The sequence below is a fragment of the Ruditapes philippinarum genome, unplaced genomic scaffold, assembly GCF_026571515.1.
Source record: "Ruditapes philippinarum isolate M1 unplaced genomic scaffold, ASM2657151v2 ctg502_1_1_1_1, whole genome shotgun sequence".
Classification (NCBI taxonomy): Eukaryota; Metazoa; Mollusca; class Bivalvia; order Venerida; family Veneridae; genus Ruditapes; species Ruditapes philippinarum.
In genome coordinates, this window is record NW_026852806.1 from 565,711 (window position 1) to 587,502 (window position 21,792).

The following is a 21,792-nucleotide window of genomic DNA, read 5'->3' on the forward strand; positions in this document are numbered from 1 at the left end:
GACTATTGCAAACGGTTTTTTGAGATCGTACAGTTGACACCAAGGAAACCTACCTGAAAACTACATGACAGCATACGTTATTATCCCCCGCCGAAAGGCGGCGGGGAATATAGAAATAGTCTCCGTCCGTCTGTCCTTCCTGCCATCCGTCCTTCAGTCCGACATTTTTGTCCGGAGCATATCTCAAAAGTTTTTGAGGTATCAACTTGAAACTTCACAGGTGGATAGATAATATTGAGGAGGCATAAAAATGATAACTCTACCCTGCATTATTTTTCAGTAATTGCCCTTTGTTATTTTTCAAAATTAATTTTTGTCCAGCGCATAACTACAAGAGCCTTTGAGATATCAACATGAAACTTCATAAGTGCATAGATCTCATTCAGGAGGTGTGCAGTGCACAATAATGATAACTCTACCTTTCATAATTTTTGAGTCATTGCCCTTTGTTATTTTTCATACTTAATTTTTCAACTTAGTGGAGCATAACTCAGAAAGTGTTTGAAGTATCAACATGAAATGTCATAGGTGGGTAGATCTCATTGAGGGCTGTATATTTTTTTAGTTATTGCCCTTTGTTCTTTTTCATACTATTTTGTCCGGAGCTTATCTCAAAAGTATTTTAGTTATCAACTTGAAACTCACAGGTAGATGGATCTCATTAAGGAGAAGTGCAGTGCACAAGAATGATAACTCTACGCTGCATAATTTTTGAGTCATTGCCCTTTGTTATTTTTCAAAACTAATTTTTGTCCAGAGCATAACTCTAAAGCCTTTGAGATATCTACATGAAACTTCTTAGGTGCATAGATCTCATTTAGGAGATGTGCAGTGCATAAAAATGATACCTCTACCTTTCATAAATTTCTAGTAATTGCCCTTTGTTATTTTTCATACTTAATTTTTCAACTTAGTGGAGCATAACTCAAAAGTGTTTGAGATGTCAACATGAAATGTCATAGGTGGATAGATCTTATTGAGGTGGAATGCTGTGCGCAAGAATGATAACTCGTTGCTATATAATTTTTGAGTTCTTGCCCTTTGTTCTTTTTCATACTATTTTGTCCGGAGCTTATCTCAACAAGAGCTGTCGGTAGGACAGCAACGCTCGACTATTCTTAGTGCTTGATAGTAAAAAAAATGCTTGATACAGTTACCTCCTCCTGTTTACAGGTTGGGGTCATGATGGTGAACAAGTGTGTAAAGTTTCAAAGCCATATGTCTATGGATTTTGAAAATATTTGAACTATTACAAAAACTTTAACGTAAATTCTAAGTCGAAAAAGGGGCATAATTCTGTCAAAATGCTTGATAGAGTTACCTTCTCCTGTCTACAGGTTGGGGTCATGATGGTGAACAAGTGTGCAAAGTTTCAAAGCCATATGTTTATGGACTTTGAAAATATTTGAACTATTACAAAAACTTTAACGTAAATTCTGAGTCGAAAAAGCGGCATAATTCTGTCAAAATGCTTGATAGAGTTACCTTCTCCTGTCTACAGGTTGGGGTCATGATGGTGAACAAGTGTGCAAAGTTTCAAAGCCATATGTCAATCGACTTTGAAAATATTTGAACTATTACAAAAACTTTAACGTAAATTCTAACTCGAAAAAGGGGCATAATTCTGTCAAAATGCTTGATAGAGTTACCTCCTCCTGTCTACAGGTTAGGGTCATGATGGTGAACAAGTTTGCAAAGTTTCAAAGCCATATGTCAATGGACTTTGAAAATATTTGAACTATTACAAAAACTTTAACATAAGTGGTTACGCCGACGCCGACGCTCGGGTGACTGCAATAGCTCTACTTATTCTTATCGAATAGTCGAGCTAAAAAGTATTTGAGTTATCAACTTGAAAATTCAAGGTAGATGGATCTCATTGAGGAGGAGTGCAGTACACAAGAACGATAACTCTACGCTGCATTATTTTTTGTGTTATTGCCCTTTGTTATTTTGCAAAATCAATTTTTGTCCAGAGCATAACTCTAAAAGCCTTTGAAATATCAACATGAAACTTCTTAGGTGCATAGATTTCATTTAGGAGATGTGCAGTGCATAAGAATGATGATACCTCTACCTTTCACAATTTTTTAGTTATTGCCCTTTGTTACTTTTCATACTTTATTTTTTACCTTAGTGAAGCATAACTCAAAAGTGTTTGAGATGTCAACATGAAATGTCATAGGTGGATAGATCTTATTGAGGAGGAATGCTGTGCACAAGAATGATAACGTTTCCTTATATAATTTTGAGTTATTGCCCTTTGTCCTTTTTCATACTATTTTGTCCGGATCTTACCTCAAAAAGTATTTGAGGTATCAGCTTGAAACTTCATAGGTGGATAGATTTTACTGAGGAGGGATGCAGCACAAAAGAATGATAACTCTACCCTGCATTATTTTTCAGTTATTACTATTTGTTATTTTCAGCCATCAGTATTCACATAGGTTTCAAATCGGTAATCACTTCAGCCATTAGTTTTCATTACCAAAAGACCTCTTAAAATTGAATTATTCTGCTCTACTACATAAACATTCTTCCAATAAGCAAACCCATTCGGCGGGGGATGGCCATGTTGACATGCCTCTTGTTGCAAATAGTTCAAATAGGCTTTCCTTTATATATTCAACGGTACACTTTCGGTCATAATAGATTAACTTTTAGTCGAAGCTGGAACTGCAAAGTTTGTATGTACCTCCAGATTAGGTAAGTCTATAGTGTCATTTTGTCACTTCAGCTTTCGAACCATCGAAAATTTAACTGCAACATCATTCACATTGTCGTTAAATATAATGTGTCACGTTCCGATGTCCTTTCAATAAGATGTTGGTGGTTTTGAAGGAATGTAAATTTACGACATTTCCTTTGTTACTTATGATATCAACCGCGCCAAATGCGGTTTCTATTAACGAGACGTTTATTCAGTTTGAGCATTTGTCTTAATTAATGTTTTCGTATCTTTCTGTTTAAAGTGTTCCAGCTGATCTATGATAGAAAATATATATTTCTAGGCTTTTGGACCTCAGTTGACTTCCTTAAAATTTGTTTCATTTATTGTTAACACTTCTGGAAGATTACGGGCATTGCAATCAAGCTACGTCTTAAATCAATATCTTTTAGCCGGAAAGGTTGAATTGCTTTGTACTATTTTAGTTGATTTTTAAACCATTTTATTAATTTCGATATAATACTCTTTATTAATTTTTAGTATTTGTAGGATTACCACTTGGAAACTCATTAATAAATAAGTATAAAATAGCATGTTTTTTTGCAGATGAATTTATTGAATTTTGTTTGTTTGTAATTTCATGGCGCAAATTGCACTTCAAAAAGTCTAAAAATGAAAGTAAATACATGCCAGACAATATGATTTAGTCCTAATACTTTGATAAAAAGTATTAATCAGGCCTGATCGTTTTAAATGGTTCAACAATCTAGACATGTCAGAATGTTCAGTCCCAAAATATTATGATAACTCGTTTTTAATCCTTCAGCAGGAGTTTTGCTGTATGTCATACATTGGTTTGAAGGCCCGTAATAGGCGAAGGCAACACAGCGATACGATGTGGCATTATAACACATTTCTCTGCAAATTTCTTCTGAGGCAATAGGTTGTTCAAAAAGTTCAGTTTCCCTTGCGAGTACGTTCGGTATATACAGTTCAACATCATCTATATAACAATCTACAACGGAAATCATATCATTACAAAACAAGTTTAATTTTAAACCAGTAGACAAGTTTATTACATACATTGCAAATATATACATATGGCAGTGTGAAAATGGCAAACCATCAAGATTATTTGCTAATTGTTAATTATCGTTTATTGATATATCATCGTTAAGTTCTTTAAATTAAAACTCACGAAGTATAATATATCAGAGTCTGTCCGTAGGGAACATAAAATTTGAAAGAAATATAGATCATTGCTGACTTACTTTGACCTGGAGTACTACATGATCCGGCAGACAATCCACACGTGTTGTTTGCCTTACATCGTATGTCTTCAAAGGAAAATGGCACAGAAAGATTTAATCATATAAATTAAAGTGTTTTTGTAGTAAAATGTATATAACGTTTGATATAATGTAACAAACGTTGACATATAGTGATTTTTGTTGCGTTTTGTTATAATGGGAGAGGATAATTATAAGATTTGTACAGTTCGCATTAACATAATTAAACTACTATAACTTTTAACTTTTTGTAAGTTAATACTGTACTCTGTCATTTACGAAAATACATTTTCAAGGTAATTATAGGCATCGGCGTAGACATCCACTAAAATTATTGACCATCAATAGACTCATACAAATAAGCATATCGGAACAACTAATCACTATTTAATGATAAGGGACTGAAAGACAAACAGACTAACAGAGAGAGAGAGAGACAAATATTGAAAAGACCAAATAAAGATGAAGTGTTCCTTTAAGATATTTATTATAAAAAGGTTTACTTCAAACAGACATGATGGATACTAAACATGTATCCAAGTTGATAATTACTTTTACTGAATTAGGACATATATTTATGGAATGTGTAGAGTTTGGCGCTTTTCCGATGTGAAGAAATTTAATTTAAGTTATAATAAATCTTGCTCCTCTTAAAACGTTACACAATGGGCCCACAGTGATATTTTATACGAGATTCTCAGGACATTTAAGAATTATAAATAGAGTAAATGAATAATTTAGCCAATATGCATTCCTCGGTACACGCTTAGCATATATTTCACGGATATGTTTTAGAATGCTTACTTCCATCTACAACTAAAAGAAAAGACATATAATAGGAAACATTAAAGACACATTAGAAATGATAGAGAACTCCTTTTTATGGAGGGAATGTATGAGTTTTATTACTTTTAATTAATTGTTTATTTGCAATTTAGTTGTTTATCATCTACAGAAAGGAGTGCTGAATGTAAAATTATTTGTCACAAAGTAGCAACGGGTAAAGCAAGAACAAAATTCGACTAAATATATATATACTGAATCACTATTATTGTTCTAATTGCCAAAGGAATGATTCAGGTAATTAACCAATCACAGAATGGTTCAGGTAATTGACCAATCACAGAATGGTTCAGGTAATTGACCAATCACAGAATGGTTGAGGTAATTGACGAATCACAGAATGGTTCAGGTAATTGACGAATCACAGAATGGTTCAGGTAATTGACCAATCACAGAATGGTTCAGGTAATTGACCAATCACAGAATGGTTCAGGTAATTGACGAATCACAAAATGGTTCAGGTAATTGACCAATCACAGAATGGTTCAGGTAATTGACCAATCACAAAATGGTTCAGGTAATTGACCAGTCACAAAATGGTTCAGGTAATTGACCAATCACAGAATGGTTCAGGTAATTGAACAATCACAGAATGGTTCAGGTAATTAACCAATCACAGAATGGTTCAGGTAATTGACCAATCACAGAATGGTTCAGGTAATTGACCAATCACAAAATGGTTCAGGTAATTGACGCAATCAACACAGAATTGTTCAGGTAATTGACGAATCAACAAAATGGTGGTTCAGGTAATTGACGAATCACAAAATGTTCGATATCGACGACAATCACAAAATGGTTCAGGTAATTGACCAATCACAGAATGGTTCAGGTAATTGACCAATCACAGAATGGTTTTCAGGTAATTGATCAATCACAGAATGGTTCATAAGGTAATTGGATCAATCACCAGAATGGTTCAGGTAAATTGACCAATCACAGAAATGGTTCAGGTAATTGACCAATCACAGAATGGTTCAGGTATTGACCAATCACAGAATTGTTCAGGTAATTGACCAATCACAGAAATGGTTCAGGTAGTTGACCAATCATCACAGCAATGGTTCAGGTAATTGACGCAATCACAGAATGGTTCAGGTATGACAAATCACAGAATGGTTTTCAGGTAATTGACCATCACAGAAATCACGGGGGAGGAAGTTGTTACACGAAGGATGGAGTCTTATGAACTTGTTCAGGATTCTTGTGATAACTGGTCACGGAGTTCGTCGGAAAACATCTGTATATAACTTAACAAAAACCTCGTCAAAAATGGTTATTTTCATTTTCCAAAATGAGTTTTAGGTGCTAAATTAAACTTTTTATGAATAAGCTTGTCTTACATCTTGTATTATGTGTCAAAAAACTAATTCACAGACCATTTTTACGTCCTCTTGGCTTCAAATCTGGTAGTTTTGAGTAAAATTTCCAAATTTATTTGCCAAAATTCCAAGAATTGAACGCTGTTTATTTCTGGTCTTCATCCTTGCTATACATAATTACCTAATCTAATAGGCAAAATTGCAAACATAAAGCCCGGCTAACATGTCGTGGGTATTTTTTTTTTTCTTTTATTTATGCCTTACCCGATTTTTCAATGTCCCGGAGTTCTTGTGATTAACTCTGAAGATGTCACAGAGTTTCTTATGATAACTTTTTTATTGGCAGTGTGTTTCTTGCGCTAAATAAAAATCACGGCACGTTTTTGCGTTTTTTTATTATTCATTGAGATTGTAAATCATTATGAAATGTAGTACGCTCATCCTTTGCGCAAAAAATAGGATATATAATGTTGTTTTGAGTGAATTTTAGCTCAAGAGATATTATTTTTATACCCGCGTTCTTTTTCATAGATTTTTTTTGTTTGACGCAGATTTCGTAGACTGAAAAAGGATTTATGTACTGGTTTCCCTAGCTGTTTTCTGGCCCCCTAGCAGTTTTCTGGCCTTTATCATTTTCATCCAGGCATACAGTCTTTTTTTTTCTCTCAGTTAAGCATCTTTGTTACTGCATCAATCTGAGAAACATTTGTTTTCTATGTAAAACATCAGTTATAATAGTAAAGCGATTAATACATGGTATGTTTCAAAGTTTGTCTGTTGTTTTAAGTTACATTAGAGAACTTGCGACACTTACAAGCAACAACCTTGTGGAATTCTAGTTTGAATGCCGTGACACAATAACTGAAATCCCATTCCAGGTTAAATCTGGAACCTGGAGGGACCGTTCAAATTTTTTTTCGAGAGATCGGTAGTTAGAGCCACCGCAGTTGAGGTTTTTATCATGTATCGTACTTTTTAGGACATAAGTGGAAAATCATCCTGGTTTATATACTTATTTATTATGGTATAAAATGATACAAATTACTTAGCCCTTAGGTAAGGGAAGCATGCCTATATATTGTCTGCTTAAGAAAGATGGTTGCTTAAACTGAGAACAAACGTGTACGTTTTTGATTACATTTTTGTTTTGTGGTTTAAGCCATTATACTGCTGAGTAATCAGTGGCCGCTGGTTACTGTAGATGATAGCCTATGATAGACTATCACCTATTTATCCTTTGAAGACACTTAAAGACAACGTTTTTATCCACATTTTTTGTGCAAAGGATGATCGTACTGCATTACATAATGATTTACAATTTAATTGAATGATAATAAACGCCAAAACGTGCCGTGATTTAGCGCAAGAAACACACTTGCAATAACGAAAGTTATCATAAGAACTCTGTGACATTTTCAGAGTTATCACAAGAACTCCGGGACATTTGAAAAATCGGGTATAAATCTGTTAGCCCAGTGCTTATGTTGCAATTTTGCATTATAATTAGGTAATTATGTATGGCAAGGATGAAGACCAGAAATAAACCGGTCAATACTTGTGAATTGGCAAATGATTTGGAAATTTTACTCAAAACTACCAGATTTGAAGCAGGAGGCGATGAAAAATAGCCTGTGAATTAGTTTTTGACACATAATACAAGATGTAAGACAAGCTTAATCATTAAAGTTTAATTTAGCACCTACACTCATTTTGGAAAGATGAAAATAACCATTTTTGACGAGTGTTTTTGTAGTATATACAGATGTTTTCCGACGAACTCCGTGACAGTTATCACAAGAACTCCTGAACAAGTTATCATAAGAACTCCATCCTTCGTGTAACACTTCCGCCCCCGTGAGAATGGTTCAGGTAATTGACCAATCACAGAATGGTTCAGGTAATTGACCAATCACAGAATGGTTCAGGTAATTGACCAATCACAGAATGGTTCAGGTAGTTGACCAATCACAGAATGGTTCAGGTAATTGACCAATCACAGAATGGTTCAGGTAATTGACCAATCACAAAATGGTTCAGGTAATTGACCAATCACAGAATGGTTCAGGTAATTGACCAATCACAGAATGATTCAGGTATTGACCAATCACAGAATGGTTCAGGTAATTGACCAATCACAAAATGGTTCAGGTAATTGACCAATCACAGAATGGTTCAGGTAATTGACCAATACTATAACAGGACACGAAAATAAATAAATATTTTGATATATAAAGTAAATATTTTATGTTTTAAATTTTTGAGTCAGTGCACAGCCTTTGTATAAAGTGTACATAACCTATTTTATGTGTTTATTTTTAAAAGTGGCCCTAATAAGTGGCCGTGAAACGGTGCTATTACGAAGTTTATTTATTTATTTATTTTGTAATTTTATTGCTATGTAATTTTAATTGAATAATTTCTTAAATAGGCTGTGCACTAGACTATTTTAACCATACAGTCTCATGGTTATTATCAAAATTGGGAGGTGCTGGCTACAGATTACCCATAATGTCAAAAAAGACTCCATATTGTATTATTATCCCTTTGCCCCCCCCCCGTGTTATTTATTATCTATCTTTTTTATTCCTGTATATATAAACTAGTATCCTTAATACTGAAAACGTGAACCCGTGCCCCCATATGGAGCAATACGTTTTATCACGGGTTCACTCAAGCATGAGATTTTCTTAAATATGTTACATAAAGACTATCTCATCACATTATGGGTAACCAAGTTATTATTAATTAGCCATATTTGGGACTTACATTTTTTTTTCTTATTCTTCTATGAATTGTTAAGTAATAGAAGATTTATTATTATGTGTGATATCTAGATGCATAATAATTTTATAGACCATGAGACAGTGAAATAGATAAGGCCGTTTTCCACCACATTTTAATTATCATATTTGTTTTAATTTTGAAATAAAGTTGGTAAAAACACGTATACATTGGAATGCAAACGGGCACCCGCAAAATTTCTATCCAGTCCGCGCGACAAACTTGTCGAAATAGGTCAACACAAAAACTTGCATAATTTTCCAAGAAAATCGGATTGACCTCCTTATTCAGATAGAAGAAATTTTAGACATGAGAACAAAAGGAGGCAATCCTCTCTAAACCAATCAAAATTAACTTTATAAAGCGGGTGTTCGGTAGAACTTACAAAATTTACAAAAATTTAAAAACAAACTCTGCTAATTACGCAAACATGTAATTAATTATATGCATCCCCAATGTATACGGTTTATAACATGTAAATAGAAACAAATACCAATATAAACAACAGTCAGCCCACATTGGAATTGGTCAGAATACGTTCCTGACATGCCTTCTCGCACATTAGATGCGAACTCTACAATTATAGGTAAATTTCTAAAAACTTTTTAGTTATATAAAATAAATATTAGTCCTGTTATAAAAGACGGTACTCTATATAAACGTCCTTGGCCGATTTTAAATCAAAATGCTTTTAATTAATAAATTTTAGATTTCTCAAACTTAGTATGGGACTGCCCCATCTTCCTCCCATGGCAAAGGTTGTACGTAGAGACAACCCTGTCATGGGGGATATGGTATGCACATAAACACATGTACGGATATAATAACAAGTACAATAAACATCAGATCCCCATTTTTTTTAATGATTATAAATGAAGTATATGCTCGCCCATATGGTCTCTTTCCGGTGGCGAGGGTAAACAAACACAAACACACACACTAAAACAAACTTGTTTTTAAAATTTTGACACTCCTTTGTGTATGTATCTGATCAAATTAGACTTTTAATTACTAGCCACATTGAATTGGGGAAATGCGTTCCTGACATTGCTTTAAAAAGACTTTCTTTCTCTCATTTTAATCATAGTATATTATAATAGTTGACCTGTTATAAGAGACGGTGCTTTTTATAAACGTCTCGGCCCTTTTAACCTTAAGTAATTTAAATACACGTCATTTTAACTAAGTATGGGAGCAATCCCATCTTATTCCTATCATGGGTTGCGTACTTTTATACGAACTTGTGGTAGGAATTATGGCACACACGTAAACACATGTACCGATAAAACTATAGACAAATTAAATTAGTTCCCATATAAATAAAGCAAGTTTTAAATGAAGTATGTGCTCGCCCATATGGTTCATTCCGGTGGCAAGGGTAAACAAACCAAACACACACACACGTTAGTTTTGACCTTAAAGGGACACATTTTAAATATAAGGGTACAAATCTGTTAAGATACTATTCAGAGAGACTGAATTAAATCAGTCAGGATGTAAGAGTTTACTAATAGACGGATATATAAAATCCTATAAAACAAGCCGTAGAGGGTTTAACGATTATTTACATTTATTATGTACATGTACTAATTCTTCAAAAAATAAATCATTTACATTTTATCTGATAACCTTATATATAACTTAAGAATACATTATTTCCTTTAGAAGGGAAATACCGAAACATAATATATAAAGACTAAACAAAGTTATTCTATTCGTAAAATACCTTTGCAGCCTGTTGTTTCCCAACTGCCAGTTTCAAGGCAACTTATATTTGTCTTGTTTGCCGCGTATCCATTATCACAGACAACAGCAGCTGTTGATCCAAATGTTGTTGTGGTAAAGTTCAAAGCCCCATTTGTCACATTTTCGGGAGACCCACAGTCTGTAGAAAATTATCATATTCATCCAAATCAATTAAGAAAGGATGTAAAAGCAAAGACAATTCCAACAGAAAATGGTTTGAACAATTGTCACTGCCAAATGAAATAGACATTGGTCACATTACTAAGTTCAATCATCACGAAATGTTTTTAGTTGTGAATGTGTCTACTTTTTGGTCATTGTGGCATTAACATATGAACATTAGAAGCAAAAAATACTTTCGTCTTCTTTTTTTAAATTTTTTTTATCGTCCTTTAAAGCTAGAAAAAATGTGTTAGATGATTTAGTTTACTTCTCGACACATACAAATAGTTGCAAAACAATTAAACCTTCTTTTGTACTATTGGGTCACTTCGCTTGGTTATTGAATGTGAAGTCAACGATAAAGGTCAAATACCATTAAGCTGTTGATGTGGCCAGGCACCAGGCCGTATAATTTTCTCTTCATGTTTTAAAACGCCAACAGTGTAAGAATGTTTTTCAAAACGCATTTATTATAATTTACAGGGTACAATTATAGATAATCAATGTTTGTGCTTGACTTATCGGATAAATACAATTTATAAATCATGAAATACACAAAAATATCTAAATCATAAAATACCTATTATTGTACATGTTGGTGTTTCCCAATTTCCAGTGTCCAGGCAGCTTATCGTTTTTTGGTTTGAGACAGAACCTTCATCACAGATAACTGAAGCAGTTGCTCCAAATTTTGTTGAGGTAAAGTTCAAATTTCCATTGATCACACTTGCTGGGGTCCCACAGTCTGTGGATCAAATGCATTAAAAACAATATTGAAACAAAATACAAGCGTCCATCGCTTTTTAAATTCAATGCTACTGTGGTGCAGAGTAAGAACACATAAAAACAGAAACAAATCGGAATATATTATTCACTGAGCGCAATTTAAAGTTGTGAATTATATAGGTTGAAAAGAAAAAGCCCAAAAGGGACTTCACTAAGGTTTTTGGGATGAAGAAACACGAAATTTTTATTTCATTCAAAGGTATATAATCATTATATATTATATCATTATATATATATATTATTATATAATCAATGTATATTCAGGTAATTGACCAATCACAAAATGGTTCAGGTAATCGACCAATCACAAAATGGTCAATTTATGTATATACATTGTATATATATAACATTTGTCCAACATTGTAGGTCATTTGCTCAGTCTGCTTTCCAAATTAATAATTACAACTGGTGAAAGGAAAAAAAGTTTTGACTTTTAGCGTTAATATGACGCCTGTAAAAACGACAATGAAAAATATATGTTTGTCCTTTCCTAATTACAAACTAGATAAAATCTAAAACTCTGAAGGCGAATACAAGTAACTTACCATGGAACGGCAGATTTGCGTCCTGACTAGTCAAAAATAAAGTCTGAATACATAAATGTTTATTAAGCGGCAGTTTCCTATCCCTAGCTTGTAATCATTCAAACCTTAAAAGTGTGTCGTTTTCTTTTCCAAAATTAATCTGTCATCACCTGACGGTTTAAGGTTTTGGGGCATACGAATCAATGTTATTAACTTTTATAATTATGATGAAGAGAAAGCAGTTTAAAAGTTACTGTGAAAGCCGAAAGTCAGTAACTGTTTCTTTGTCATCATTCTATAAAGCTGGCGATTTGTCAGGCCCTATTGTTTCTATTTTATTGAACTGGATCAGAGAATAAATTAGTGACTAAACACCCTATTCTGCCAAGAAAACTTAATTATGTACTCATACTCATACTTATGCTACTTTATATAGTAACAAAATGTACGGCTATTCAGAAAAATCAGAATAGGATAACGTTTTTAGGTGCAGTTCACATTTTCCATCACTAGCCAAAGTGAACTTAAAAAGTATGTACTGATGTTATCTCTAAACACATTGTATACATATATAAAGTTTTAGGGTAACACAAAAGTTTTATTGATAAACAATTAAGTACATGTATATATTATTTAACTTGATAGTGTTGACAGTTCTGTGGACTTTTTCGTGTTTTTGGAAGTTAGGTAATTACTCGTTCATCATGTATCTAACAGAAAAGATATTTAGTAAGTCTGTTTAATACTGTTATTTCTTGTGTTGCTTGTAAGTTAGACAGTAACTGCGATTATAATATGGTTAATTATGGCAGAAATATGCCACCATAAATGAAACTACTACTATTACTACTAATAATAATGTTGATCAGATAATGTGTGTAAAGCATTGCGTTGAAAAATACCTTTGATTTTGCACCTTGATTCCTCCCATTTTCCTGTATTCAAGCAAACTATTTTCTTTTGATTTGGCTTATACCCTGGAAAACATTCCAAAGTTGCTTTTGCTCCAACCGTCGATTCCGTATTATTATCAAGGATTACTTTTCCTTTACGAACGTTCTCAACTGGTCCGCAATCTGACAATGTTTTAAGAAAAAAGGTAAGAATCATTTTCAATGAGACATACTGGCAAACCAAACGATGACATCAATATCTCGCTTATTAGAGTGTTTTCGCTCCCCGTCCCCGCCATTTAACTTGTTTATTTTCGACTTTTTGATTTGCGGGGTCGTGGGGCGAAAACACGAATGGCACAAAACAGCCACCATACTTTACTGGATGAAAACTTATACGTATATTTTGACCAATACTTTGTCTGCCAATGAAATCGTTCTATTTTTTTTAAATGTTGCCGAAATATTTACCATACAGTGCTTTAAGTCAAATAAATGTATAAAATCTATACAATAGTATAATATATATTATACAATAAACAGATAGTATATTATAAACAGATATCTAGACTAAGTGTTTATTTTTATCATGTGGGACGGGAAAGATATCTTCTTAAATTTTTGTTGTTGCATTTTTGTAAATATAATCTAGTCTTTATGTTTCTAGTTAATTGTCCAATAGCTATATTGTTTTGTATTGTATAAACATTTCAATTGGTATAAAAAACACTTTCAATATTATGTGTATGTTATCTTTTGAAAAGTACCTTTTATTTCGCAACTTGATTTTCCCCATTTTCCAGATTTCAGGCACTTTATTTTGTCCTGGTTTGCCTTATAGCCAGGGTCACATACAACTGTGGCTGTTGCCCCCATTGTCGACTTGGTTGCATCGTCTAAGTTTAATTTCCCATTTTTGATATTTTCAACAGAACCGCAATCTAAAATTAATTTTAAAAAAAACAAAAAAAAAAAAAAAAAAACCCCCCCACAAACCCCCCCAAAAAACCCCCCCCCAGAAACATCCATATTTCATTCTATGTTGACTTTCAGCTATATGGATAACTTAATTAAAATTAACATGTTAAACTAAATAATAGAAACACCTGCCTGTGTTAAAAAATAAAAAAAATAAACTCTTTTATATAGTTTTACAGTAACAAGGATAGATATTATAAGTAAGAATTAAGAAAAGTAGATAATAATGTAATACACATTTGTGTGTGAATATTACAAAACTTATCTTTGTATATTATTAGTAGTTATACAGATCTCTCACTGGTAATATGACTTAAGTGTTGTTGTTGTTGGGTTTTACGTCAAACGCACCATCACAGTATAGGTCATATGGCGACTTTCCAGTTTTACTGGTGGACGAAGACCTCCAGGTGATCGTCAGTGCATTATTTCATTAACAAAAGGGCACTTGAGCAGAAGTCACGTAAGCTAGATAACCAGTTGTAAGCTTATTGTTCCTGTAAGCTGTATATCATTTGACCACAACCAGGTTGTTGATCGTTTTCTTCTTACCCACATACGACGTCATTTCGTTACCTGTCACATAGTGAGACTGTATGTTATGTGTTATAAATAGCTAACCCCTAACCTTTTAATTCGCAACTGGATTTTTCCCATTTCCCGTTTTCTTTGCAAGAGATTTTCTTTTGGGTTGCCTCATACCCAGGATCACACATGATAGACGCCGTGGCTCCTATTGCCGTCGAAGATTTTTTGTTCAGCTTCACCTTGCCATTCCGAAAAGTTTTAATAGGACCACAATCTGATATTATTTAAATACAACGTTTAAAGAGTATATGCATAACATGTGCAAGTTGTACAATATGTATGTAACAATGTTGAAAACTAAGAGAAACAGTTTTTTTTCTGAAGAAAACATCGCTAATCGTTGCTTACAGTGGATAAATGCAGTTAGCGTTATTGTTGTTGTTGTTGTTTTTTTTTTAATTCTTTTTTCAAAGTCGCCAGATGATTTCAACAGTATTTGAGTAATTGGTTTGTCGAATTTTACAATCTTTAGAACTGGAGAATGGTATTTAAATAATATTTTTCTTGATAAATACCATTAATAACCGAGTTGATCCAGTTGATTTGCGGTTTTATGACTGCAATAGATTGAAGCTGTGAAGAGCAAGAATCAGTTGATGTGACTGCAAGTCCTTGCAGAATTATTTGTTTTTTCTTGGAGCCAAACACTGGACTTCCTGGCTAAAATTTTCATAAAATATATATTTACAATTAATTTTATAGCAGCTGGGTGCACTATCTTTCCAAGAAAGCCTGGTCACAGGTGGTTGAAAATGTTACAAATTCAGTTAACATTCTAACAAGGCACGCATTTTCACATCAATCAGAATTAAAAGTTAATCTTTGTTTTAAAAAATTGTGAATAATAAACAAGTGTTGCAATTTAATACTATAAGAACCATTTCATATGCTATGGTAAATAAATACGCACAGCAAGAATACAACACTTCACGTGGAGACAATCTTCCTGACTGAGAAAAGGTATTGACCTGCTTTTTTCCCCTGCGTTTGACAAAAAAGGAAGAAAGAAAAGAGCCGTGTTCAAAACGTACAAGTAGCCTCATACCTTAATATTATTCTTCACAACTTATTAGCAAAATCTTTCAAGAAAAAAATCATCTTTAAAAAAGTAAGTATGAAAATAAGATTTCTGCTACTAAAAAGGGAAAAACAATTTGGTATCTAATAGCAAGTTAAAGATGATTGCATTTTAATTTAAAAGTCAGACTACGGAAGCTTATCAGGGCCTCCACTTATCTAAAAGTTTCAAGTCATGTCAACTTGTTTCTTCTCGGGATTGTTTTAGATAAGTGGAGGCCCTGATAAGCTTCCGTAGTGACTACTGTAATATAACACAATTTCAAATTTCAACCTACTAGACATCTAGCTTTTTTATTCATGTTGCCTTGAACACATTTATGTGTCTCACCAAAATTACCATCAATTTCTTCCTTCTCACATTGAGAGCCTCTGACAAAATCGACTTCATTTGCAAGAAGTTTATCTGTAACATTAAACCAATAGGATACAGTTATAACCAAAGTGATCGGGAATAGAATCATAAAACAAAGCATTTATCAAATACTTACTCAAAACTTCATTGTTGATAATTAACTATCTATTTCACAACGCTTATCAACCTCCAACATTTTGAGGGGTTACACTCTTTTTATCAAGGAGTTTGTTGTTTATTTTCTGAATCGCATATTAATATATTTTTTTCTTTCAATATGTTTCACTGTTGATAAGAAATGTATATCTTGAATGACAAAGTCATCATTTATTTACTAACTTTACTTCTAGGCGTTATCTAAATACATTAACGAACTAAGATATCGAAATGTTGTTGAATAAAAGTGTGTTTTGTTTAACAATTTTATGGAACAGACTTTATACGTATATCTTATCCTCTTGCATTCATTATTTAAATAGTTTACCAGAATTGTCCCGATTGTACAGACTAAACTTGTACTCTGAAGAGGGTGACATGGAGTCAGCAAGTTGTGCGAACTTTGTTTTTGTTGCTTCTTTATCATCGGTCATCTTCAGAAGAATAAATAACTTTCCAAAGGAGTCCTTTAATAGATAAAAAAAAACATAATAAAAATATTCAATATTAGTCTTACACCTGTAGCAGATATTCTAGGATATGCATTCTGTTTCTATAATGTATCATATAATGCAGTTAGACTTTGGTTTTAACAGATCAATTGCAAAACAAGTTCTTGCAACTTTTATTAATCACTTTCGAGTTCGCTTCCTGGAACCAGCCAAACCTTGTATCATGAATAAACATGGTCGTGACCCGAGTGGGGCTCAACCCATGATCTCTGGGTTGAAAGGCAGACGCCTAACCACTAGACCACCGCTCCCCGTAGTGTAAATGTGCCGTTAACTCATAGAGTCCATTGTTTTCAATTGAAGTGAAATGATTTTAGCGTCATGTCTTATTACAGAAGTCGATGTACCACATATGAGCAATTTACACAAATTCCTCTTCCATTGAAAAAATAAACACACTTACCCGGTCTTCGGCTATGACCTTTCTAGAACCATCCTTGTGTACAATGCTGTATTTTGTAAGCTTGCTAAAAGTAATAAAACACATGACTTGACGGACATGTATTTAAAGTATAAAACAATTCATTTCATTAGTTGTTATGGCTTTTTATCACATATTACGTGGAAACTAAGATTGGTTTTATTCTTATATTGGCAGGCCTATGGAAACGTTAATTGGGCACCTGAAAGTTGATACCTATACCTGTGTTATTGTATGTAGCATTGTCCATTTTATCTCGGTATCTCGTAAAAATATATGACTACTTGATGCATTAGTGTTTCAGTTTTATACCAGAAGTTTTTTCCCCGCAATACTATTCTTTATGGCTTGTCGATATAACGGAACTGGTCAAGAGTGGGAAAACATCGCCTCCTCGCGACATGTTTAGGCTTTGGCAACATATGTTTTTTTCGGAATTCCGCTATAATGTAAGTAACAATGACATTCTTGATGACATGTCGATATAGTAGAAAAAAATAACTGGTATAAATGCATCAAGTAGTCTTATATTTTCAAAAGATACCGTGATAAAGTGGACAAAGACACATACAATAACACAGGTATGTGTCAACTTTCAGGTACCCAATTAACTTTTTCTCGTCAAAACCAGTTCCGATATATCGGCATGTCTTAAAGAGAAACTAGAAATGTGTCATCATGCCACGGATGCCCCCGCATGCAGCCAAAATTTCAGATGGTGCTTTAATTATTTTTTTCATTTTAAGTTCAAAGCCCTTAAAACTTTTCAATGTTAACACAAACTATTTCCATACAATGTTCAAAGCACTGAAATTATTCAGTCTTAACCTTTTAGAAATAGCATATTGCATATTTGTAGCCAAAATAATGGCTAAAAGAATGAGTGGTGAAACTGAAAGTTCAAAATTTTTCCAACATTCAGGAAAGATAAGTTTGTCTAAAATCATTGAACCATGACCAAATTCCAACTTAAACTGCTTATTCCTAAGATGTATCTATATTATTTTCAAAGTGAAAGAGACATAACTCTGCCAAAAAATCATCAAACCATGACCAAATTCGAACTTGACCTGCCCATTCCTTTGACATATCCATATGTCAAATTAAAGTTGAATATGTGACACTGTTGGGTAGATAAGGAACAGAAACTGTAAATTTCATATTATTTTCAAAGTGAAAGGGGCATTACTCTACCAAAAATCATTGAACCATGACCAAATTTGAACTTGACCTGGGCATTCCAAAAACATATCCATATGTCACGTTTGAGTTGAATGTGTTGTACCTTGAGGGAGATAATGAACGGAAACTGAAAATTTCATATTATTTTCAAAGTTAAAGGGGCATAACTCTCCCAAAAATCATCGAACCATGACCAAATTCGAACTTGACCTGTATTTTTTCATGACATATCAATATGTCAAGTTTGAGTTGATTGTGTTGTACCATTGGGGAGATAATGAACGGAAACTGAAAATTTCATATTATTTTCAAAGTAAAAGGGGCATAACTCTGCCAAAAATTATCAAACCATAACCAAATTCGAACTTGACCTGTATTTTCTCATGACATATCCATATGTCAAGTTTGAATTGAATGTGTCCAACCGTTCTTAAGATAATGAACGGAAACTGAAATTTCATATTATTTTCAAAGTAAAAGGGGCATAACTCTGCCAAAAATCATCGAACCATGACCAAATTCGAACTTGACCTGTATTTTCTCATGACATATCCATATGTCAAGTTTGAATTGAATGTGTCCAACCGTTACTAAGATAATGAACGGAAACTGAAATTTCATATTATTTTCAAAGTAAAAGGGGCATAACTCTGCCAAAAATCATCGAACCATGACCAAATTCGAACTTGACCTGTATTTTCTCATGACATATCCATATGTCAAATTTGAGTTGAATATGTCTAACCGTTCTTAAGATAATGAACGGAAACTGATGATGACGGAATGACAGAATGACGGAAGGACGGAAGGATGGAAGGACGGAAGGACGGAATGACGGAACAGGGTAACACTATATGCCCCGGCCATTACATGGCGGGGGCATAAAAACTTCTGGTATAAAACAGAAACATCAATGCATCAAGAAGTGTTATATTTTCACGAGATATGGTGATAAAGTGGACAAATGCATACAATAACACAGGTAAGTATCAACTTTCAGGTGCCCAATTAACGTTTCCATACAGGCCGCATAATCATCCCATCCCATATTCGTGATCAATCGTTGTAGAGTAGGAATCAAGTGCCGTGTTAAAGACGTAAAAGTCGCCTCAGACCTTTTAATACTTTAGAGTTGTTATAGATTTCTGATCCTTCAATAAAATAATCATTGATTCCAGCAAATTTAGTGCAAACGATTGAGTACCGCATCAGCCGGTGCTAGGTTGCGTGAGGGATGTTGCACTTTTCCCTCAAGAAAAGGCTTACTCAAACAATTCTGCAATTCCATGTAAATTTGCTGCATTATTTCCTTCCAATGAATTTTCCCTTTCCCATACAGTTAGATGCATTGGTACAATATAAATATGACAAAGATAAATGATCATCAAGTAATAAATATATGATAATTCAATATGGGAGAGGACACGTATAAGCTTTCAAAGCTTTCTGCCCAATCCCAAAATGTATTGTGTAAATATTGTTTATCATCAATAATGTAAATATATCGAAGAAATATGTTAAAACAAATATAATAAAATTTCTTACATTTTTTTATCAATGCAGTCAGCAAGGGTAAGAACCCAATCGTCAGAAAGTTGTACACCTGCGCACACCTCGTCATTGCCGAGTTTTATATACAGTACCCAGTTTTCTACTGCCTTCAAATTGCCAGCTTTTTGGGGCCGTATCTCTTGTGCCCCGACGCTGTTTATTTGCCCTGCAAATATCATATTATATAAGAATGCGTATAACTTAATGACAATATTCGTAAAACTGCAAAATGTATTGTTAGTGCATTTCAGACCGGACAACGTCTGTTATATTTTCACATTCTTTGTGATTTTAACGAACATGTTTATACATTGCAAATATATTTGTCACCATACACTTAACAAGTGTAGCTAACAATTGCGATATGCCGTAACATTTGATCACATGTGCGTAATTTAGTCTATTATTTAAGGTGACTTTAGGCCCATTCGGCCGGTTGTTGACTTATTTTATTTTGTCAAAATATGTTTATATTATTTGTTGTAGCACATGTCACTATAATTAAAAATTTATCTTTATCTAACATATAAAATACACAATCAAAACTTTTTATTCCTGTTTTATCAATCAAAGTAATTGCTAGCTATGTTACCCGCTACTGAAAATAAAAATAATATATTTATTAAGTCAATTACATTCTTAACTATAAGACGAATATGTATTCGTATTGTAATTATTATTGTAATTATTATAAACATATGAATATACTTACATATAATACACATAACAATTATGTTAAGAACACCCATTTTGTCCATACGTGTGTATAAACTAATGAATAATTGCAACAGTGTCTCCAGACCGCTTTATATATCCTAATGTCGAGCCCGCAGGATAAAATGCCATACATAACAAATATTGTTTATCAATTAATTGCTTTTTAATTGAATTACTCATTTTTTTTATTTATTCGTTCTTCATATCAAATGCCAGTGGTGATATTCTACATGTACATAGTTTCAATTTTCAAACACATAATGTGTTATTTAAGTATTCAATGTTGCAAAAATGTCTATTTTGGTTTAAACAATATTATTCCAAATAGATTTACACACACGTTATACAATAATACTGTCTATTTATAATGTACTTTAATGATATTGTCTATTTTACAAAGACCGTCATGGACATAACCTTACACTAACCACTTAGGTCTTCAAAAAATTCCATGATAGATTTAGGTGCCGATTGCAAATGAGAGAATATCGTTTAACGTCAGCTTTCTTCGTTCTGTTTGTGCATTTTTGAACAAAATGAGTAAATTATACATTTTGTTACTTAACACTTAAAGCAAGCATTGCATAATTAACTGTCCCTTTATAAATATTTGATACTACATATAATAAGAAAACGATTTTGGCATCACCGTAAACAATGAGAACTATACATTTAAAGAATGGTCTTTAATTAAAGTTCCAGTTTTTAAACTGGTACTGAAACAAGAAAGATGAATGTTGTTTATCCTCGGCTCTTACAAGTTTAAAATATACCAGGGGTCAGCTAAAAGATTAATGGAACCCATATAGTCGTCAGGGATAATCGGTGGCTGCAATTCTGATGCACAAACCCTTTAAGGCAACCCCTCACCCAAAAGTGAAATATTATTAAACAAATTGAATTACATCATGGCCGACTTGTAAACGCGTCGGACTCTTAATCTAAGGGTCTCTCGCCGGTTGGGTAAGAATTTTTTACGTTTTATGAGAACTCAACATGTACATGTTAAGCAATTTTTCCTTGAGCTAGAAACTTTACATGCATTGCTAAATACCTGTTGGTTCCAGTAACGGATCCGAATGTGTGTATATAAGCTAATATGTTCAGAAATAATAGAACTAAATTATTTTTTTGTATATTAACTGAAATTTTGTGTAAAAAACAAATGTATGATGTATACAATGTATTACTGATAAGTGGTATTGATCATATGTTTTAATATAGGGAGACGGCTCTTCTTC

At 33.2% G+C, this 21,792-nt stretch overlaps 1 protein-coding gene across 1 annotated transcript; it reads right to left on the minus strand.

Annotated features, from left to right (window-relative positions):
- Positions 1-3,280: 3,280 nt before the first annotated feature.
- On the minus strand, positions 3,281-20,679 carry LOC132724915 (sushi, von Willebrand factor type A, EGF and pentraxin domain-containing protein 1-like). The gene is made up of 13 exons (XM_060709907.1): positions 20,547-20,679; positions 19,829-20,000; positions 17,084-17,147; positions 16,497-16,635; positions 15,936-16,063; positions 15,096-15,240; positions 14,621-14,794; positions 13,782-13,955; positions 13,024-13,197; positions 11,392-11,556; positions 10,630-10,788; positions 3,940-4,005; positions 3,281-3,683 (listed from the first exon to the last, which is right to left on the minus strand). Exons 1-13 carry the CDS (start codon positions 20,590-20,592, stop codon positions 3,427-3,429), a joined length of 1,863 nt encoding a protein of 620 aa, XP_060565890.1. The 5' UTR covers positions 20,593-20,679; the 3' UTR covers positions 3,281-3,426.
- Between the last annotated feature and the right edge of the window lie 1,113 nt (positions 20,680-21,792).

Excerpts from the sequence above, each read along its gene's own strand:
- LOC132724915 (XM_060709907.1), bottom strand. The coding sequence starts at position 20,592 with ATGGACAAAATGGGTGTTCTTAACATAATTGTTATGTGTATTATAT. Across the intron at positions 14,795-15,095 it reads GATCAACTCGGTTATTAATG|ATTGTGGTCCTATTAAAACT; the intron begins GTATTTATCAAG and ends AAATAATATCAG. Across the intron at positions 11,557-13,023 it reads ATCAAGGTGCAAAATCAAAG|ACTGTGGGACCCCAGCAAGT; the intron begins GTATTTTTCAAC and ends TTTGATCCACAG.